This window comes from Populus trichocarpa, chromosome 1 (assembly GCF_000002775.5).
Source record: "Populus trichocarpa isolate Nisqually-1 chromosome 1, P.trichocarpa_v4.1, whole genome shotgun sequence".
Taxonomy (NCBI): domain Eukaryota; kingdom Viridiplantae; phylum Streptophyta; class Magnoliopsida; order Malpighiales; family Salicaceae; genus Populus; species Populus trichocarpa.
Genome location: NC_037285.2, coordinates 6,696,421 through 6,717,131, shown reverse-complemented (window position 1 = coordinate 6,717,131; position 20,711 = coordinate 6,696,421). Strand labels below are relative to the sequence as shown.

Genomic DNA, 20,711 nt, shown 5'->3' with positions numbered 1-20,711 from the left:
TTTAGCTAAGCGCCAGCATTGTTTTCCAGTTCTAGTAAATTGAATTGCTTAATTTTTATTATCTATTAATTAATTACGAATTGAAAAGAAAAAAACTGAAGTTTCAAAAGAACATCATTCTTTGCTGAATCACAAAATGATAAACCTTATCTTTGCTCAATTCTATCCCAAATAATAGACTGCTGATGGTCACCACCCCACTATGTTCCTTATAAATTTCTTAATCAATTAATAACACTTTAAATGTGTCGTTTAATTTGGTCACCACCCCACTTTCTTCCTTATAAATTTCTTAATCAATTAATAACACTTTAAATGTGTCGTTTAATTTGGTCACCAGAGACGACAGCCCACTCTCGTCGCTATCGAATAAGAATTAAAGAATATTACCAGTGGATCCGGTTTTTTTTTTTTTCTGGTTTGAGAGAGTGGTTCTGATTGTTTTTTAAAGTATTTTTTACTCGGAAATGTATTAAAATAATATTTTTTTATTTTTTAAAAATTATTTTTGATATTAGTACATCAAAATGATCTAAAAATATCAAAAAATTATTAATTTAAAATCAACAAAAAAATATATAAATTTTTAAAATATTTTTAAAACACGAAAAAACAGTCATCACACACACCACAGATATTTTCTACGTTTCTTAAGATGTTCGTTTTTTTTGTTTTTTTTTGTTTATAAGCCATGTTATTGAAACATGGGAAATGCCTTTATCGTTTTTCTGATTATCAGAAAGGTGTTTATCATGTCATCACAAAGAATGGGTGGTCATGATGGTCTGACAAGGCTAGCACAAGTACCAACATTTACATCTGCATGACTGCATGAATGAGGTAATCATCTATGTCCTCTATTTACAACCTGGCCGGAGCCTAGCTCAGTTTTTAATGGGATCATTGAAGCCACCGATCCAATTATACCCGGTCAGGTTATAATTTTCTAGATTTGTTTTGTTTTCCTTAGGAAAAAAAAAGTTATATTAGTAAACTTAAAATTTTATATTAATTATAACTAAAACTAATAAGTGTTTTAGTGTAACGCGAGCTACAATATATTATGAGTATTTTCAATATGAATTATTATATCCTGCATTATAATGAAAGTATTATAGGCTGTGAATGCTTTCACTGTGAACTGCATTATTTTTTTTTTATAATTCAAAGTATTCACATCAAATATATTATTATTTGTGTTATAATATTATTATTTTTATAATAATTTAAAGTTTTAATATAAAAAATATTATTATTTGTGTTATAAATATTCTTGGAATTTTTAATATAATTATTTGTGTTATAAATATAATTATTTTTATAATAATTCAAAGTTTTAATATAAAAAATATTATTAGTTGTGTTATAAATATTATTATTTTTATTACAATTCTAAATTATCATCTCAAAAATATTATTATTTGTGTTAGATGTATTGTTGGGTTTCTAAATATAATTATTTGTGTTATAGATATTGTTATTATTACTATCGAAGAAAAATCATATATTTTTTAAAAAATAATTAAAAAATATAAGAACTTAGACAGACAAGTTAAATATTATTATTAATATTATAAATAGTCATGTTGGGTCTAGCATTGTGCAGGACCCAAAATAGTCTTAGGTCTTGCCGGGTGCAGGACCTAAATAGCCTTGTGTCCTGGCCGCTTAAGGACCCCAATAGCCTCGGGTCCTGCAGGTTGCAGGACCAAAAATAGCCTGGGGTCCTGGCCACGACAAGACCCCAAATAGCCTTGGGTCCTGGAGGACCTAAAATTAACCCAGATAGCATTGGGTCCTACCATCATCAGGACCCAAACTCGCCTTGGGTTCTGCCATAATTAGAACCTAAATTTTTTTTATGAAAATAAAAGGTGAGCCAGCGACGTATTGCGGGCCACCTAACTAGTAATACACTAAAAGTTGTGGGGTTTCACTATAGTTAAGCACTATTCACACACTCACATAGCAATGTGGATTTACTGTTCATTTTCTAATAATTCATTCTGGTCCTCAAAGTTTTATTTTATGCAATTTGATCCTAGTTGAAGGTCAAATAATTCTAATTTCTTAGTTAATAGTGAAATTAAAAGAAGAGAAAACCGAAATTAAAAAGGCGACATACATGAGTGGCGTGCTAGGGATTGCACGAAAAATACACTAAGCTCATAAACCTTTAAAAATAACACAATTTAGGTCCCTTAAAATTTTTTAAAAAACATTTTTGGTACACAAGTTTATTTTTGTTATTTTTTAATTCCTGGTTAGAGATAAGAGAGAGAAAGAGGGGTTGCTCGATTCTAGTAGTGAGAGAAAATCACTGTTCACCCCATTTTCAACCATCAAAATGGGTTTTCTTGGTGTCCACAAGTTCCTAGAGATGAGAGGAGCTTCATAGTGGTTGTTTGAAGGCTCAATATTGTATGAAAAACCAAATCTAAGACACGAAAAACAAAAGTAACTCTGTTTGATTTCAAGTTCCTGAGCTATTGTTGGGTATTTGGAGGTGACAAAATGGTTTGCGGGTGTTATAATGGTGTTGGTGAGGTATTTCTGAATTGAAATAGCTTTAAAATTGGGTTTTTTTGGCCAAAAGAGTCATTATCCTGATTTCCTAGCCACTACTATGGTGCCCGAAATGTGGACTTGCAGATAACATGTTGTCTGCTTTGGCGAGCGAAGTGTCACCAACTTATTATTTTTTAAAAAATAGGTCATCCAACCATTTTAAAAAAACAAGCCCAGACTAATGAGCCCGGACTTAAAGGCCCACTAACGCTCATAGGCTTTTCATTACATAAATTTGGAGTTGACGAAATGGTTTGCAAGGTTCGTGAACATATATTTATATATTAATGAACCTTGCCTAATGATAAGAGAAAAACAAGGAGAAAATATTATAATGTTTATCTTAAAGGTCATTGTGGTGTTTTATTTGAGGGGGAACAAATCTTGTCATCACGACCATTCACTATGCCTGAACCATTCCAACATGACAACCACCATTTAGTAGGTCTAGTTATGACAAAATGATATTGGTGCACCAGAAGTTCTTGAAAAATTTATTACATCATGATTAATAGGTATATTTGAAATCAAATTAAAAGTGAAGTCCACTCCTCTTTTGGGTTAATTTTTTGTAGAATTTAATCTTCAACATAAGTTCCTTAACATGGAACGTTAAGATATTTTAAATAAATTATAGGTGAATGAGAAATTGATCTCAAATAATCCGTAGTTTGCATATTTTAGTAAAACCTAAAAGGCCTTAAAAAAACTTTATCCCATATAGAAATAAACAAAACTTCCTTGGTCTTTATAAAGTGAGTAGTTAAAAAGTTAAAATTGAGCTCAAATGACACTCAAGTTTTTAAAAGGAAGAAGTCATAGGCAAAACAAAGTTTGGGCTTAAGCCCTCCCCACACATTCGTCCGACTTACGCTCATGCTTTGGGCCAGGCCTGAGCCTGAGTTTTAGTTTATTATAAAATAATATTTTAAGTCACAAAAGATTATCTTTTGCCAACTAAAATTTATACTTGTGGCTGGTCCATTAAGAACTATTTCTTCATGCTCATTATTTGTCTAGTCTAGCCCATGAATGTTAACAGTCTTTTCTAGAAGCTTTTGTTGTAAATTTGAATAATTTTTTCAGCTTAAAAAATAAAAATTTATGACCATGATGTTTAGATTTGATTCTTGATTTATGGTGCCTAATCAAATGTTGATTATTTTCAGAATTAATTCTTCAACTTCTTAGCTTCCAAAATCTACTATAAAAAAGATGATGAAAAAAGAGTTTCAAACTATATTTTTTGATTTTTATACACTCCTTTTGACCTTGTATTTTAGTGTTTACTTCTCATTTTAAGTTTTGGTTTTCCTTCCAAATTTAGAGTTTATATTCATCTTGTTGAGAGATATTTGAGTTTTATATTCTTTGATTTAAATACCATGTTTAGAAGTGTATTTAAACCAAGACAATGTTATTGAAAATTTAAGAGATATATTGCAAATATCCTAGATGCATTTAGATTTTTTATATTTTATTTCATAAGAAAAAATAGATCGGGTTGACAAAGATTTTCCCCGACTGGATTTTGTGTTTTTTTGACCAATTTAGGGGGGTTTGAGTTAAGAGATTTATTTTTTTGAGGTTACAAAGGTGTTTATTAGGTGAAATAGAATTTTTAAAAAGTAGCTTTTTTTAGTCTAAAAAATCTCAGCTTGAATTTTTGACCAAATTTCTGGTGGTTGAAAATTACATTTTCAAATGACGCGTCGTCTAATTATTATTATTTAAAAAAACTAAAGACGACACGATGTCCACCTTTAAGCCAGGAAAAAAAAGATTAGACATGTAAGTCTAACCTTGTAGACCCCATTTTAAGGGCCAAACACACTAGCTCACATAAGCATAAACACCTGACCTCTTTTAGCCTTTATTTTCTTTTCCTCTTTGGTTTAAATTTAAATTCATTCTTTTTTTGTTTGTATCTTTAATTTAAATTTGTTGATTTTACGTGAAAGTCCAAATTTTAGTATATTCTAAAAGTTTAGTATAGTATAATTAAATTGAAGATATATTCTAAATTTTTTTTTTATTAAACTTAAGCAAGTATGTGACTCAGGCACGAATTTTGTGTATTAACTAGGTTGATCTATTTTGATCCAAAATATGGTCATCTTAATATTATTTTTTTAAAAAATGAAACAATGTGGTATTGAAAGTCTTTTTTTTTTCAAAACCGAGTCTTGAAAATCTAAATTGAAACTCATTACAATTAATTAATTAAAAATGTGTTTGAGATATTATTTAATAAAGTCTAATTTAATTTTTACTTTTTTTGAATAGGATCATAACATATGTTTTTTTTAATATTAACAAGCGCTTTTATTCCAATCCTTCATGATATATTTTTTTTGTTTTATTCAAGCATTTTTCTTTGCATCTCTATTTCTGTTGCCATATAATTAGATAAAAATCTAGATTAAAATAATTTATTAAACCCATTCAAATTCATGACCCATGTGACGAGTTTGACAGGTCAACCTGAATCGATTAAGGACGTCGTCTTGAAATGACTTTTTTCTAAAAATATGAAAATGATTCTGGCTTCATTTTTTTTAAAATTAAATTAGGTTTTGAGTGTAATGACTGAGTCACGTTTGGACCCACTAGCTTGAACGAGCATATCTAGTTAACTCCTACACGGTTTTATTTAAAATTCAGGCTATGCAAAGGGCCATATTGTAGAGCCAAGTAAATTAATGAAAACAAAAGGAACTATACCAGCAAGTTATTGTGTTTCAATTAGGTTTTAAATCTTTTTCAAAAAATATTAAAATGATTGTGGCTTGATTTTTTTTTTCAAATTAGGTTATGAGTGTAATGACCAAGTCAAGTTTGGACCTGTTAGCTTGAACGAACATATCAAGCTAACTCCAACACGGTTTAATTTAAAATTCAGGCTATGCATAGAAGCACATTGTAGAGCCAAGTAAACTAATAATAATAAAAGGAACTATACTAGCAAGTTATTTTGTTTCGATTAGGTTTTGAATCTTTTTCAAAAAATATTAAAATGATTGTGGATTGATTTTTTTTTTATCAAATTAGGTTATGAGCGTAATGACCAGGTCAAGTTTGGACCCTCTAGCTTGAACGAGCATATCAAGCCAACTCTAACATGGTTTAATTAAAATTCAGACTATACAAAGAGCCACGTTGTAAAGCCAAGTTAAATTAATGAAAACAAAAGGAACTATACCAGCAAGTTATTTTGTTTTGATTAGGTTTTGAATCTTTTCAAAAAATATTAAAATGATTGTGGCTTGAATTCTTTTTTATAAAATTAGGTTCTGAGCGTAATGACTAAGTCAAGTTTGGATCACTAGTTTGAACGAGCATATCAAGCCAACTCCAATATGATTTAATTTAAAATTCAGGTTATGCAAAGAGCCAAGTAAATTAATGAAAACAAAAGGAACTATACCAGCAAGTTATTTTGTTTTGATTAGGTTTTGAATCTTTTTCAAAAAATATTAAAATGATTGTGGCTTGAATTCTTTTTTATCAAATTAGGTTCTGAGCGTAATGACTAAGTCAAGTTTGGATCACTAGTTTGAACGAGTATATCAAGCCAACTCCAATACGGTTTAATTTAAAATTCAGGTTATGCAAAGAGCCAAGTAAATTAATGAAAACAAAAGGAACTATACCAGCAAGTTATTTTGTTTCGATTAGGATTTGAATCTTTTTCAAAAAAAAATATTAAAACTATTGTGGCTTTAATTCTTTTTTATAAAATTAGGTTCTGAGCGTAATGACAAAGTCATGTTTGGGCCCATTAGCTTGATCGACAATATTAAACCACCTCCAACACGATTTAATTTAAAATTCGTGGGCCATGAGTCCAACCAAGTCAAATTAATAAGAACAAAAGGAATTATACTAGGAAATTATCTTGTTTTGATTGAGTTTTAATTTTAATTTCTTTTAAAAATATATTGACATGTAGTTAAATAAAAAAAGTGTTAAATAGTATGATGCAATGCATTTATTGTTAATGATTTTTTTTGGTATTTATTAATGAATATAATTATTAATTAATTTTATTAAATGCATGCATTAAGTTTTCAATTTAATTTTAAAATTTCTCTTAGTTTATAAAAAATTAACAATATCTATATATTTATTTTTTTAACATTAAAATTAATTTTTGATCTGGTAGCAATGGAGAGCGCAGCGGGACCTGTTACAAACTCAAAAACTATTCTTTCTTTTCTTTTCATAACCTTCATTTTGGAACTTTTAAAACATTTTTATATTGTCCACAACTTTTTCGCTAACTATTCTTTTAACTGGACGTCTTTGTCTCTGACCATCACTACAGTGACAACAATAAAAAATACAGCTACGGTGCAGCCATGGCCATCATAGTTATTAAATCCGGATTGGCATAGCAAGTCGAACTAAACTTGATTGATTTGATGATTGAACTATTTTAGATAAGATAAAAAATCAGAATGAGTAAAAATCTAGCAAAACTTTGTTGATTCGTGACCCGAATGACTCGACAAAACCTGGTTAAGACATGTTTTTTTTTTAAAGTGTTTTTTCCTCCTAGTCAGAGATTTTTTTTATATTTTTTAGTTAGTTATTAATCATTTTCAAAGTTTACTATATAAATACTAGAAGAATATTTTATTAAATCCGGATTGGCCTAGCAAGTCGACCTAAACTTGGTTGATTTGATGATTGAACTGTTTTAGATAAGATAAAAAATCAGAATGAGTAAAAATCTAGCAAAACTTGGTTGATTCGTGACCCGAATGACTCGACAAAACCCGGTTAAGACATGTTTTTTTTTTAAATGTGTTTTTTCCTCCTAGTCTGAGATTTTTTTTTATATTTTTTAGTTGGTTATTAATCATTTTCAAAGTTTACTATATAAATACTAGAAAAATATTTTATTTTTTTAATGTGAGATTTAAAGCTTTTTAGTATATATACTCTATATTCATAAGAAAAAAGTTATGTTTTTTCAATATGGGATAAAAAACCTTTTAAAATATTCTTTTAAATTTCATTATTTATAACATATATACCTTATATTCATATGAATTGTTTCTTAATTTTTTTATATTAAATATTAAAACTTTAAATATATTTTTTTAAATTTTTTCGAGTTGATCAGAGTTAAATCATGTAACCCAAAACCCGGCTTCTTAACCGGGTGAACTGCCTGGTCGGTTCTGATAATTATGTGCGACAATCACATCCCAATCTCCAAGGCAAATATATCTTATTTATTCCTACAATTTGTATTTCCTTTCTTGAAGCCAAGCGCATGCCTTTTGTATGGAAATGAGCCACAACAGGTATGGTTAGTTATGAAATCCAGAAATACAGTAATTTATCCAGGTCAAATACTGTGAAATACGCATTCCAGAAATATCTCTGATATAATTGAAAACTATATAACCAATTTAGAAAATTTAGTAGCTGTTGTTAATAAAAGCTGAAAGGAAGGCGAATTAACAAAAACTAATGTGTGTGGTGTTTTCAATATGCATAAAATCACGTGACTTTTTTTTAAAATTTTAATTTAATCATCAAACTTCTTCTTTCCACAATTAAGCCATTTTAAAATAAAATTAGCACCAAATAACATTTTTTTTTGGAGGAAGGGTTGAATTGAAAAATAATAGACTGGAGTAAAAAACACGGGTAATATAGGTGGTGCTTTCAAATTTGTAACTAACCAAACCGATTTTTTTTTAAAACAAACCGAAACTGGTTCAAACCGACGAGTTTCGGTCTGGTTTTTTAGGACAAAACCGGTTTGGCTCATTTTTTTCCTGTTCGGTTTTTTCATTTTTTTGCTTATAAAACCGAAACCGGACCGGATCGGCTGTTTTTTTTTAAATTTTAAGCGGTTTAATCGATTTTTTTTTGTTCGGTTTTTAGGTAAAAAAACAAGCTTTTTAGGTAAAAAAAACTGTAGGCCCGATTTTTTAGCTACCACAGCAATGGTCGGGATCTGGGTTGGCATATGACACATTGTTTGCTACAACAAGTGATGTGTTGTCTGCCTATTTTTTTTTATAAAAAAAGTTGGGGTGGATGACGCCCCTTTTAAAAAAGAAAAAATAGCAGGCCTCGACATGTGACCATGGGCTTCAAGCCCCATATGCCTAAGTTTTTCCTATTTTGGTAATTTATTTTTCAATTAATACCTTTTTATGTCTTTTTTGAAATAGTTTGTAAGTTTATTTTTTAATTAATACCGCTGCTATGCCATTTTTTTTTTACTTATTTAGTCTTTTTTAAATAGTGCAATTATTTTTTAATTATATTGGGTGTCTTTAATTTTTCATGAGGTTGATATGATTCATTTGTATTTTATATATATATAAATTTAATTTAATTTTGTCAATTAAAAATGTTTATTTTTATGATATTTTTAATATGTGCAACTTTATATAGTATTTTATTTTTCCTTTTGTTTTATTCAATAATTTTATGAGTTTGTTAATTTTTATTATAAATTAATTTTAATAAATAATTTTTTTAAAATAATATGGTAAATAACCCATGTGATGCTATCAAATAGCTCGATTTATATTTTTCTTTTAGTTTTTACAATTTTGTTTTTATTTATCAACAATTTTTTTTTATCGAATTATTCTGATTTCATGATCTAAAACGTATAAAAATATGTAATTTTGACGTATCTCATGTTCAAGTCATGAATTTTACTTGGTAACCCAACTTTGCTAGTCGTAATATTTTTTTCATTTATTTTTGCTGTTGTTGTTTTATTTTTTATTGTATTATTAAATTAATTAAAATTTCACTTGATTACTTTTACTTTTTTTTAAAATTTATCTCTTTTTTTTTCGGTTTTTGTTTTTAATCTAGGCCGCGACATCACGCGTGCTACCGATTTAATATCTTACCAATCTATGTAGAATTTTTTTGTAATTTGAAGATTATCCATTTCAGACCACATAAATGAAACGGTAAACAGATTCCCAGTTAATTAATTGATTTACCCTCTAAAAAATGTCTACATTCACTGTACTATGTTATAAACACCTAATGGCTTATAACCGCATAATTAATTACCTTTTGACCTCATTACAATATTTTGAATAAATTTTATCTCGTTTGCAGCTCTGCTCTCTCTCTATATATAGAACCACAAATCCTTCTTCCACAGCAATCATCTCTCATTCCCTTATTATTGTTTTTTTTATAATAAAAGGGTTAAAGGATTCTTGTCTACATATCTCTCTCTTTGATTTCTTAATAGTTTGTAGCCATGGCTGAAACCAAGAACCAACAGGGCTTTGTTTTTTCCGGCAAGAAAAGATCATCGACAGGGCAAGATGGTGATGATGATTTTATTGTTTCTAATAAGAAATCAATGTTGTCTACAGGCTTGCCTTCGATGTGGGAGGACCCAGCTGCAGCATTAGCTTCCGCAAGGCATGAATTTGGTGAACATGGTGGTGTTAACATGTCTATTGAGGCGTCTGCCACCTTCACTGTCATGGAGCCTGAGACCATGCGCCGTATGTTTGCTGGCGAGCTTGGTCCTGACCGTGACTTCTTCATATACAGCCGGCACTTTAATCCCACAGTTTTAAATCTTGGCCGTCAGATGGCTGCCCTTGAAGGCACTGAGGCTGCCTATTGCACCGCTAGTGGTAAATTAATTTTTATTACTATCAATAGTTTCTACAATTTAAGAATAATGGTTTTTTAATGGCCAGCTTATACATAAACCTAAACTAAATTAGAATATTAAGATTGATTTTTTTTTTTAAAAAAAACACTCTCCACAATTTGTGAGTTGTAATTGCACAACTTGTCTTGATTATGTATGTTACATGAGAATGCATATAAATGTGTGACAGATTGGTACATATATATGCATCATGAATTTCATAGGATTTGATTCCAGAAATAAACTTCTTGTATTTTTTTTAATTTTTTTTATATACACAGTTTGATTTTGAATATTGGGTCAATAAGGCACCTAAAATAAGGTATCTATTTTGACGGGAGAAAAAAAAACATTTACAAAATATCATAATGGACTTGGAATGGTTTGTTTTGGACAGGCATGTCTGCGATATCATCTGTGTTGCTACAACTTTGCAGCAGTGGAGGCCACATGGTGGCATCAAGGACTCTCTATGGTGGGACTCATGCATTACTAACCCATTTCTTACCAAGGGCATGTAACATAACGACAACATTTGTTGATATCAATGATCACGAGATGGTGAAAAATGCAATGGTTGAAGGACAGACCAAAGTTTTGTACTTTGAGTCCATATCTAACCCAACTCTGACTGTTGCTAACATCCCTGAACTGAGTAGAATAGCCCATGATAAAGGGGCGACGGTTGTGGTGGACAATACTTTTTCTCCGATGGTTCTGTCCCCGGCTAGACTAGGAGCTGATGTGGTTGTGCATAGCATCTCCAAGTTTATTAGCGGTGGAGCCGATATCATTGCAGGTATATTGCAAATTTGACTCTTCCAAATTTCAGATTTTAGAATCAACGTTGTTTAATTTCTGTCCAAATTCGATACGGCATGCTGTCGACAGGACCCCATGTTTGGCAGCCTGTAAATTTCGAGTAATGCGTTTCTTTCTTTGCTTTCTGTTTTAGAGTGGGGTTATTATAGTTTTTTAAAGTGTTTTTTATATTGAAATATATTAAAATATATTTTTTTATTTTTAAAAAATTATTTTTAAAATAACCGTATCAAAAATTAATTTTTTTTTTTTTAAAAATTGAATTTTTTAAGAAACGTTTCCAAAAAATCAGTAAACAGCATGACAAGACTTGATTGGTGGAACTGGGATTTAAAGGTGAAGATATTGGAGAATTTTCTCGAATCTATCACAAAAAGGAAAAAACATTTGTATGATTGGTGGAACTGGGATTTAAAGAAATGAGAAGTTCGAATCCAAAATATGACAAGACTGGAGGGGTGTTTTTAGGCTTATCAACACCATGACGAGACTTGATTATCTTTTAACAAAAGAAAATTAGTGGTGCCATGGAATCTTTTAAGACATTGATTTTTAGGGGTGATAATATTTAAGTATGTTATCGAGGATATATGATGATGCATGCTCACGTGGACCTCCTGAGTTCATCCGGATGCAATGATGGCTTTCTTCGCTCGTGAATGATGGGTGTCTTCGAGTCACTTTAGAGCATGCCAGCTTTTACTAATGTTTATAAATTTTTGTGGTTTTGTTTTTGACATTTCAATAAGATTTTCTTGCGGACAGGATCACACACGTGATCTGAGTGTGGTCTTTTCCTTTATTGTTTGTGTTGCGTGTCCTTCATCTTGTTTGTTTTCACTTTTTTGTTTGTTTGCGGATACCAAGAACAGTCGTGCTAAGCTATTAGAACAGTACTTGCCCCTGTTTTCTTTTTCTTTTTTCAAATTTCTACCCATCCTAAGGGTAAACAAGAATTATTGCTAATGCATTAATTGAATATTCTCAGGTGCTGTTTGTGGTCCAGCCAACCTGGTGAATTCAATGATGGATCTTCAGCATGGAGCCTTGATGCTTCTTGGTCCCACGATGAATGCCAAGGTTGCCTTTGAATTGTCAGAGAGGATTCCTCATTTGGGGTTGAGGATGAAGGAACATTGCCACCGTGCAATGGTTTACGCCACCAAAATCAAAAAACTAGGCCTCAATGTCATTTACCCGGGCCTTGAAGATCACCCTCAGCACGAGCTCTTGAAGTCCATGGCAAATAAAGAATATGGGTTTGGTGGGCTGCTTTGCATTGACATGGAAACTGAGGAAAAGGCTAATCGTTTGATGAACCACTTGCAAAACTGCACTCAATTTGGGTTCATGGCAGTGAGCTTGGGCTATTACGAGACCCTTATGTCCTGCTCTGGTAGTAGCACTAGTAGTGAACTGAATGACGAGGAGCAGGCACTGGCTGGCATTTCACCAGGACTGGTGAGAATTTCTGTGGGATTCGTTGGCACTTTGGCTCAGAAATGGAGCCAATTTGAGAAGGCTTTTTCAAGACTGCAGGATTCGGGATTATACAAGAATTGAGCTCATGTCCAGTGTTTCATCAAGTGTTGTTGGTCGGTCACTTGGTTGGGTTGTCGTGTAAAAATAAGTGCTGAGTACCTTTTGTGTTCATACAGTTTATGCTCTGGATGTTATGGACAGTATAATAATGGTTCTCCTGTTCCGTCTTTGAGTTCAAATCATTATCTGTGTTGCTTGCTAATGTTCCATGTGGCCTTGAAGCTGTTGAAAACATCCCTTCCATTCCCATCTTAAATGAATGATTATGACCATTTTGATCCAACTTCGATCTTGTCCTACTAGCTCCGGGGAAAAATCTTGTTGTCAGCAGGGCTTCATTTGAGACCCCTACCGATCTGTAATCCTCCTCTACTAAAGCAATCCAAGCTAAAAGTTCAATGCTTGATAGCATTCATTTGTTAGTTGTAAGCATCATCGAGTAATCTGCCCAGGATAAGAGTATGATGCCAAGTATAGCATCGACAAGGATGGTAAAAATAGTGGACACTGCACAACCCAACTCATAGCAAACGGATTGAAACCATAATTATCAGACCCGGCCGTGAGTTGCCGGGTTCAAAACTAGGTTCTTTTTAAGGGCCATTGTCAGGCAGATCCTGCACATTAGTCCCATACAAAGTCCAGTTTTCACTAACATTTGCCATCCAAGTACATCCTTCTTTGCTCTAGACAATGGCACTTAACTATTGTAATTTTAGCAACAATTCTCTTTTCTAGACAGACATAGAAAATTTCAGTTCAAAGTTGGGACTTGATTATCAGGCTCAAACTCATTATCTTCACCAATATCTTCAAGTCTGTCGAAGTAATCTCAATTTCATTCAAAGAAGCAACAGCGGGAAAAATTAAAATAAAAAAAGAATTCACTTTTCTTGTGTTTCCTCCGCTGCGGCTGAGTCAAAAGAAAATTTTAACGTAGGAAAAAAGCTCAGGTGATGACAATTCTAGCAAGTACAGGTTAACTTTCAAATTGATATATAAAATCAAAATAACTCGCCAAAAAAAAAAAAGAAAGCTCCAAGTATAATAATCAAATATTAAAAAATAAAATAAAAAAATAATTTTAAAAAATATAACGTTGAAGAAGAAAACTCGAGTTAACTCGGGCTACTTGACTAACTCATATTTTTGTTAGAAATGGAGCTTTATAATTTTTTTATTTGTTTTTTTATAAATTTATTATGATCTCATGATCCATGTCGTGAGTTTAAAAGGTTAACCCGAGTTAACTTCGATTATTTTTTATTATTTTTTTAATTGATTTTTTTATTTCATCATTTAACAATGAATTTATTAGAAATTGAGCTTAATATGTGTTTTTACTTGATTTCTACATGGTTATCCTGATCTTATGACCCAAGATAAATAGTTTGGCAGGTTAATTCAAGTTAACTAGGATAATTTTTTTTTTAATTTTATCTTTTAACATTGGATTAAATATTGATCTTCATATTTTATTTTGATTTGATTTTTATAGGGTTATCATTGTCTCATAACCCGGGTCATCATAAATTTGACAGATTAATCAGGATCGATCTAATATGTTATTATCTCAATATTTAAAAATAAAATTTATCTAATATATCATCATATAAATATTTTAAAAAATGTCATCAACATGTGTTGTCTTTTGAGTTAATAATTATTTTTTATTAAAAAAAATATGTTAACAATGTTTAATTTTATTTTTTTAATATTAAAAGAAAATTGATTTGATTAGTAATATAACGTGAACTAATAATCTAATATTACATGAGTGTGATAAATTAATTGAGTCACAAGTTTATCTCTTAAGGTACCCAGATTTAAGAGTAAACAATCAAGACTAGGCTTTCAATCGCAAAATCTCAAAATCAAACCACCAGAAAACTATGATTGAAACTAAAGTGGTGATGGCTAATGGCATTGACTAGTAGAAAACTCTCAAAGTTTTCTTAGTTAGGATAAACTCGCTAATTTATAGGATCGGATTAAAAATTGATTTTTAACACAAAAAAAATACAAGTATTGTTAAAAAAAAAATTATTTTCTTTTTAATTATAAATTTAAAATTTGGTGCGTGTATTTATTAAAATAAATTTATAATTATATACGTTATTAAAAATTAAAAACACATTATTAACAATAACTAAAGACTATATCGGGAAGCCTAGAAATAGATGCAAATTAAAAAATTTGACTAGAAAGCTTAGAGATAAATGTAAATTAAAAAATTTGATCCCTTGCGGCTGAGAATCATTTAATTTTTTTATTTAATTATATGTAAATATTTGTTTAAGAACAATAATAATTTGAATTCTATTGAAACAAAATAATTTGCCTGTATAATATATAACAAAAAAATTATATTTTTTTTTGTAAAAAAAAGCTTAATAAGAAAAGAAGGGATTATTTTGTTTTATTAGATTTTTTTATTTCAGACACCACCTTATCATAATAATAAAAGCAAGTTTAAATTAAAAAAATAATAATATTTTGATAATTTTAACATGAATATATTAAATAATATAATAAAAATACACATATCACGAGTTGACGCGAAGGACATTTTGGTTGTGTCATCAAACCCGGTTCGGCTCGGCAAGCCAACCTAGAGACCTTATGATTCAACTCTTTATCTAGCCCGAGTTTCAAAATTAAACCGGATTGGAGTTGATATGGTGTGATTCATTTGCAATGGCGGGTCCAAACTTGAGCCGACTGACCTGATTAAAATTTGATTTCATTGAAAAACTTTTTAAAAAGGTGTCGTTTTAGTTTTTTTTTATAAATAAAAGTGAGATAATAGTGTTGTGGATCGATCCGGGTTAATCTGCTAAACTCGCGATTTAAATCATGAACGCGGTTGGGTAAGATAACTTTGTTTGTCCAGGTTTATTTTTTTTATCTAATAATATGATAATACAAAGAGATAGCACAAGAAATTTACCCAATTAAATTAAAAAAGTAAATACAAAAATCTAGAAAGGTTATATAAAAATAGTGTTTGATAATATTATAATCTTAATAGGAAATAACGTAAAAATTAAACAATATTTAATAAAATAATATTCTACATGCATTTTACATGAATTAATTTTTAAAAAAATCAATTAAAACTGAAGATTCGAGCTTTTGCCCAGCCTAATTTCAAATTTAACTGGGCTAAAGGTGATCGTATTGACCTTTCTGCCTCAACACGTCCTAACACAACCGGGTTAAAATCTAGTTTAACTGAAACAAATTACCTTGATCCTTTCAAGCACACTAACACTTTGCTTGTATTTGTTTTTTAAAATTACATTTCACATTGATCGGTACAAAATTTAATTTTTGGTAAAGAGATGAAAATACCCCAAACTTGTTTTTTCTTGTTTTTCTTCTCGTTTGTCCTCCTTTTCTCTCTATCAGCTCATCTCCTGCCTCCCCCTTCCTTCTCTTCTCACCTTGGTTGACCAAACCAGGTAAATAAAACCACAGTCATCTTCTTCTTTTTCCTCTTCTTTTGTCTTCCTGCCACGAAGGACCATTACACCCATGTACTTGAAATTAAAATAAGACCATAAACCCTAATTTGAAATAAGAATCCCTAAGTTATTAAAATCTACTACTTCTTTGGTGTCTCTTCTTCTTCATTTTTAGATCGATTTTGTTTTAGTGTTCTGGACAAGTGAGATTTGGTTTTGGGAACAGATGATGACAAAGATTAAGTTACTTTTGAAGGTTGTGTTATAATTGAGTTTTATAAGATCAAGGTTTTTCAAGATCTGGTATTTTCAATTTGAATTGTGTCATGGATTTTCTTATAAGATCAAGGTTTTGGGAACTTTAGAGTTGATGGTTTTTCAAGATCTGGGCTTTTTAATTGAATTGTGCTGGAATTCATTTTTCTAAGGTTCAGTTTTTTATTCCATTTTTGAAGGGTTTTTAAAGATAATTTAAGAATGTTGTGGAAAGTCAAGTTAATTCAAGCAGATGGTGAAAAAAAGGGGGAAATATGAAGCTATTTTCTCAAATATAAAAACTAAATAAAACAATAGCTTGAATTTCAGGGAAATCATAAATCATCCAAGCCAGGAGTATGGAAAATATGAAGCTATTTTCTCAAATATAAAAAACTAAATAAAACTATAGAGTGATTTTCTAAATAAAATAAAACAATCACACCTTCAAAACAAAAAATTACAAAATTTATTGTGACCCACTCAAGTTTATCCCTTAACTATGCGTTTAATTATGTGTAAAATATACAAAAATACATGCGTCTACTATTCTAGAAACCTTGCTTATAGTAATTTAATGAATCCGATGGACTAGTAATATTCTAAAATGATTTGAAAACACTAAAAAATATTAATTTAAAATTAATAAAAAAATAAAAAAAAATTAAATTTTTTAAAAACACTTTTAAAATGCAGTAACAAACAAGCCCTTTGAAAAAAAAAAAATTATTTAAAAAAAGGACAAAATATAGAACATCAATGCTATTCAAAACTCCAAAGGTACTAAAACCATAAAACTATGTTGAATTCTAGTAAATTTACTAGCAGATTCAAGATCATATTTTCGAAGGTTAAGAATAATCTCAAATAACTATTTTTCTAAAACGGCAAATTAACAACCTTCTAATTGAGAATGAGGAAAGTAACAATAATGTAGTTGGAAGTGTTTTTTCAAAGGCGTTTTTAATTTAGAAAATATCAATAGATTCTTTTCAAATATATTTTTTAATATTCTTGACATTAAAAAAAAACATCAAAATGATAATTTTTTAAATTAAAAACAACTTTAAAAAGCATTTAAACATATAACAACAAAAGATGTCCAAATAAATATAGATAAGATCACCAATAATAACTATCCTTCTAGATCTATATTATTGTTTTTTATTTTATTATTTATTATCATTCAAACCCATGGCCCAAGACTTCATTAAACTAGGGATCATGAGGTTTGTAAGGGGATGGATGAAGCAATAAGGTCCAGTAAGCCTTGACTATTGCGTGAGTTTTCTCTGCAAGGTTTCTTTCATGGCTCTAGCGGGCTTGTTGATGAAGGTAAAGAACCAACACGTATCATTACCACCATTAGTGCTAGCAACCATGCAAGTTGTACCCTAATATACAGATGCAATAGGGGGCTTTGATTTTCAAATGACTCTAAGTAGAGCCCAATGTTGATTGGCTAATACGCCCAACCTTGACATACATTTGAGATATGTACTCTCCTGTCTGTCAAACATTAATGAATTCAATGTCCTCTACACCTAGAGTGCCGGGGAATCATCCTTAAGGCATGAGGTAGCCTTCCTCTCCCCTGAGTATCACTAGTAGCAATGAGAGAAAGACTTCTCTTGCAGGGAGAGCTACTCCCCCCCTACTTGAGGTCAATGTTAGGGCTCCATCCCTTTTAATTATAGGGACCAATGTGATGGACCTTGTTCCTTGCTATTTCCCCTGGTCTCAAGTTGGAACTTGAACTCCTTATCAGATGTAACAACATTCCTACTTCTATGGATGGATGTATCTGACTCTTTTACGGTCAATTTCTTTATTCAAAGTAAAAAAATGAAGAAGTTTCTAGTGAAAAACACCTAAGGTGATGATTTTATTCTCAGAATAGAGTGGGATTGGCTCTGGAATTTTTCACAAAACTATTTTTTAAAAGTTACAAAGAGTGAAAGTAAAATAATAGTTAGAAACACGAATGACTAGAGTTATAAAAAAAAAAACTTTTCATCTATACTTTTAGATGATGACCTTTCATGTCATCTTAGATCTCCAAAAGTATATTAAATTACTGCATTAAATATAAGCTACCATTTTGTTTCTAAAAGATATCTCCTTCAATAAAGACGAGCCACTTGGCCACAAAAAATCCAATAGTTCTATGTGGAACAAATATGAAGAAGGTAAAAAGACTCTTATTTACTATTAATATAATTTCAAATCTTTATGTATTGAATATGCAAAGATTTAGGGGGCTACTAACGGATCAACATGTTTTATTTTTACCTAGATCCTCATTTAAAGGAATCAGAGGCATTGTGATAACCTAACATCTTTAGGTTTAGCGAATCGTTGAGCCCAAGCCTATACGAGTTTGGTGAAGCTGTCAGACCTACATCTTTAGGCTCATCCAAGCGCTAAGCCCAAACATATATGGGTTTGGTGAGCTGGCAGACTAAGCAATCCTGAGCTTAGTTAAGCGCTGAGCCGGACTGCGTGCCTATTATAAACGGGTCTGGCGAGCTGTCAGACCCAACATCCTTTAGTTCAGCCAAATTTTGAGTCCAAACATATATATGGGTCGGTGAGCTGTCAGACCCAGCATATTTTGGCTCAGCCAAGTGTTGAGCCTAAGCATATATAAGGATGACAAGCTGCTAGACCTAACATCCTTGAGCTCAACCAAGTACTAAGCCCGAGCATATTTAGGTTGGGAGAGTTGTCAGACTCAACATCGTTGGGTTGAGCCCAAATATATACAAAGTTGGTGAGCTGTTAGATCCAACATCCTCGGGCTCATCCAAGTGTTGAGCCTAAGTACATGTGGCTTTGAGAATCTTATTAGGCTCCATAATTGTGAGTCAGGGATATTTTTTTTCTGATGAGTCAGAAATATTTTTTCTTTTAACACATAAGAGATGATTAATGTTATCAGGGAAATGTGATTTTATAGCCCCTCCTTTTCATAGAAAGATAAAACTTATAGGCTATATGATATCTCATGACTTTTTCAAACTCTAGGTTTTCAATCTCCATTCTACATTGTGTATTTATTTTTAGAGTCTCTTTAAAATATAATTGTCTTTTCTATTATAAAGATAATTGTTTAAACATCAGAGAGTCTTTAAATTTATCAAAAAGAATTTTTTGTAGGTATCAGACACCAACCACCTTAGCAAAAAAAAATGTAACAGATTGCTTAGAACTAAAATATTAACTAATTATTTAAAATATAAACCTTATCCTAAGCTAATCATATTTATTAGTTAGAAGTTAATCTTGATTGTGGTCTCATCTCGTTCAAACTTCAAAGCTATAATCTACTTAATTTATAATTAACATGTTACACAGCTTTTTCTAGCCATCTAAAAAATGCACACGTTTATTAAAAAATATCCAGTTCTTGTCCCACTATCCATCAAATTTGATTTTGCTGCAGCTAATTAAGTTATCATGAAATGACTCATTTTGAAAATGTCAAGCAACTCATTTATTACTGCCAAAGAAGATCTATCGTTGGCTATTGGGTGGAGGTAATAAAGGCACTAGATTATCTATAGATTATAGTTTTTTTGGGACAAAAAATGCTTGTATAGATATCCAGATGGGCGTTTGCCATACCATTCCCATATGCTATGACAAATACACGTCTCTCTACTTAACTACCATGTCTTTCGATGACCATTCCCATATGCATGTGTGTCATATAAACATTGACATCTACACATTTGTAAGGGTCCGAAAAAGAAGTTTCGTAAAATCTTCACTCAATCTTGAAAGCAGAAAACGTACAGAGACACATGTGTTTGTGATTGAACGTTTTTATCATCACATGGGCAGTGCTAATTATTAGAAGTGATTGAACACTCAAGCAAACCAATGAGACACGGGGTGGTCAAGCTGAACATTGGATTTTTCCTGTAGTGCAGAGACAAAGAACTTGTTTATGTCGTGACCGATATATTTATATTGATGCAGACTTGACAAAATAACTATTGATACAGGAGCACATAACGAGATCACACTCTGTGTTTTAGGCAAGGTATGGACAAGGAATCCTATGCAAGGGAACTTTCACCAAGCAGCATCAGTGTCCTTCAGACCACCTGTATTTCACGTGCTATCAGCTACTTGTTTATGAGATGTGGTTATCTTATTTAAGGTGAGGAGGATCCAAAATAGGAGCTCAAGACAAAAGGTAAGAAGCTATGAAATGTACGTAATTGTTTATGGATACCAAGATCATATTGTTGAAGTTGCTATTTTGACCATCCAATATCTTTTTGTAATAATAATAATAATAGTAATTAATAATGTGTTGTTTTGACCATCCAATATCTTTTTGTATGTTCACCTAAAATCACCATTTCCCATCTATAAAA

At 30.9% G+C, this 20,711-nt stretch overlaps 1 protein-coding gene across 1 annotated transcript; it reads left to right on the top strand.

Moving 5' to 3' along the window:
- The first annotated feature begins 9,676 nt into the window (after positions 1–9,676).
- LOC7477821 (methionine gamma-lyase) lies at positions 9,677–12,884 on the top strand. The gene is made up of 3 exons (XM_002299392.3): positions 9,677–10,217; positions 10,635–11,036; positions 12,048–12,884. The coding sequence occupies exons 1-3, from the start codon at positions 9,830–9,832 to the stop codon at positions 12,620–12,622; spliced, it is 1,365 nt and encodes a 454-aa protein (XP_002299428.1). The 5' UTR covers positions 9,677–9,829; the 3' UTR covers positions 12,623–12,884.
- Positions 12,885–20,711: the final 7,827 nt, after the last annotated feature.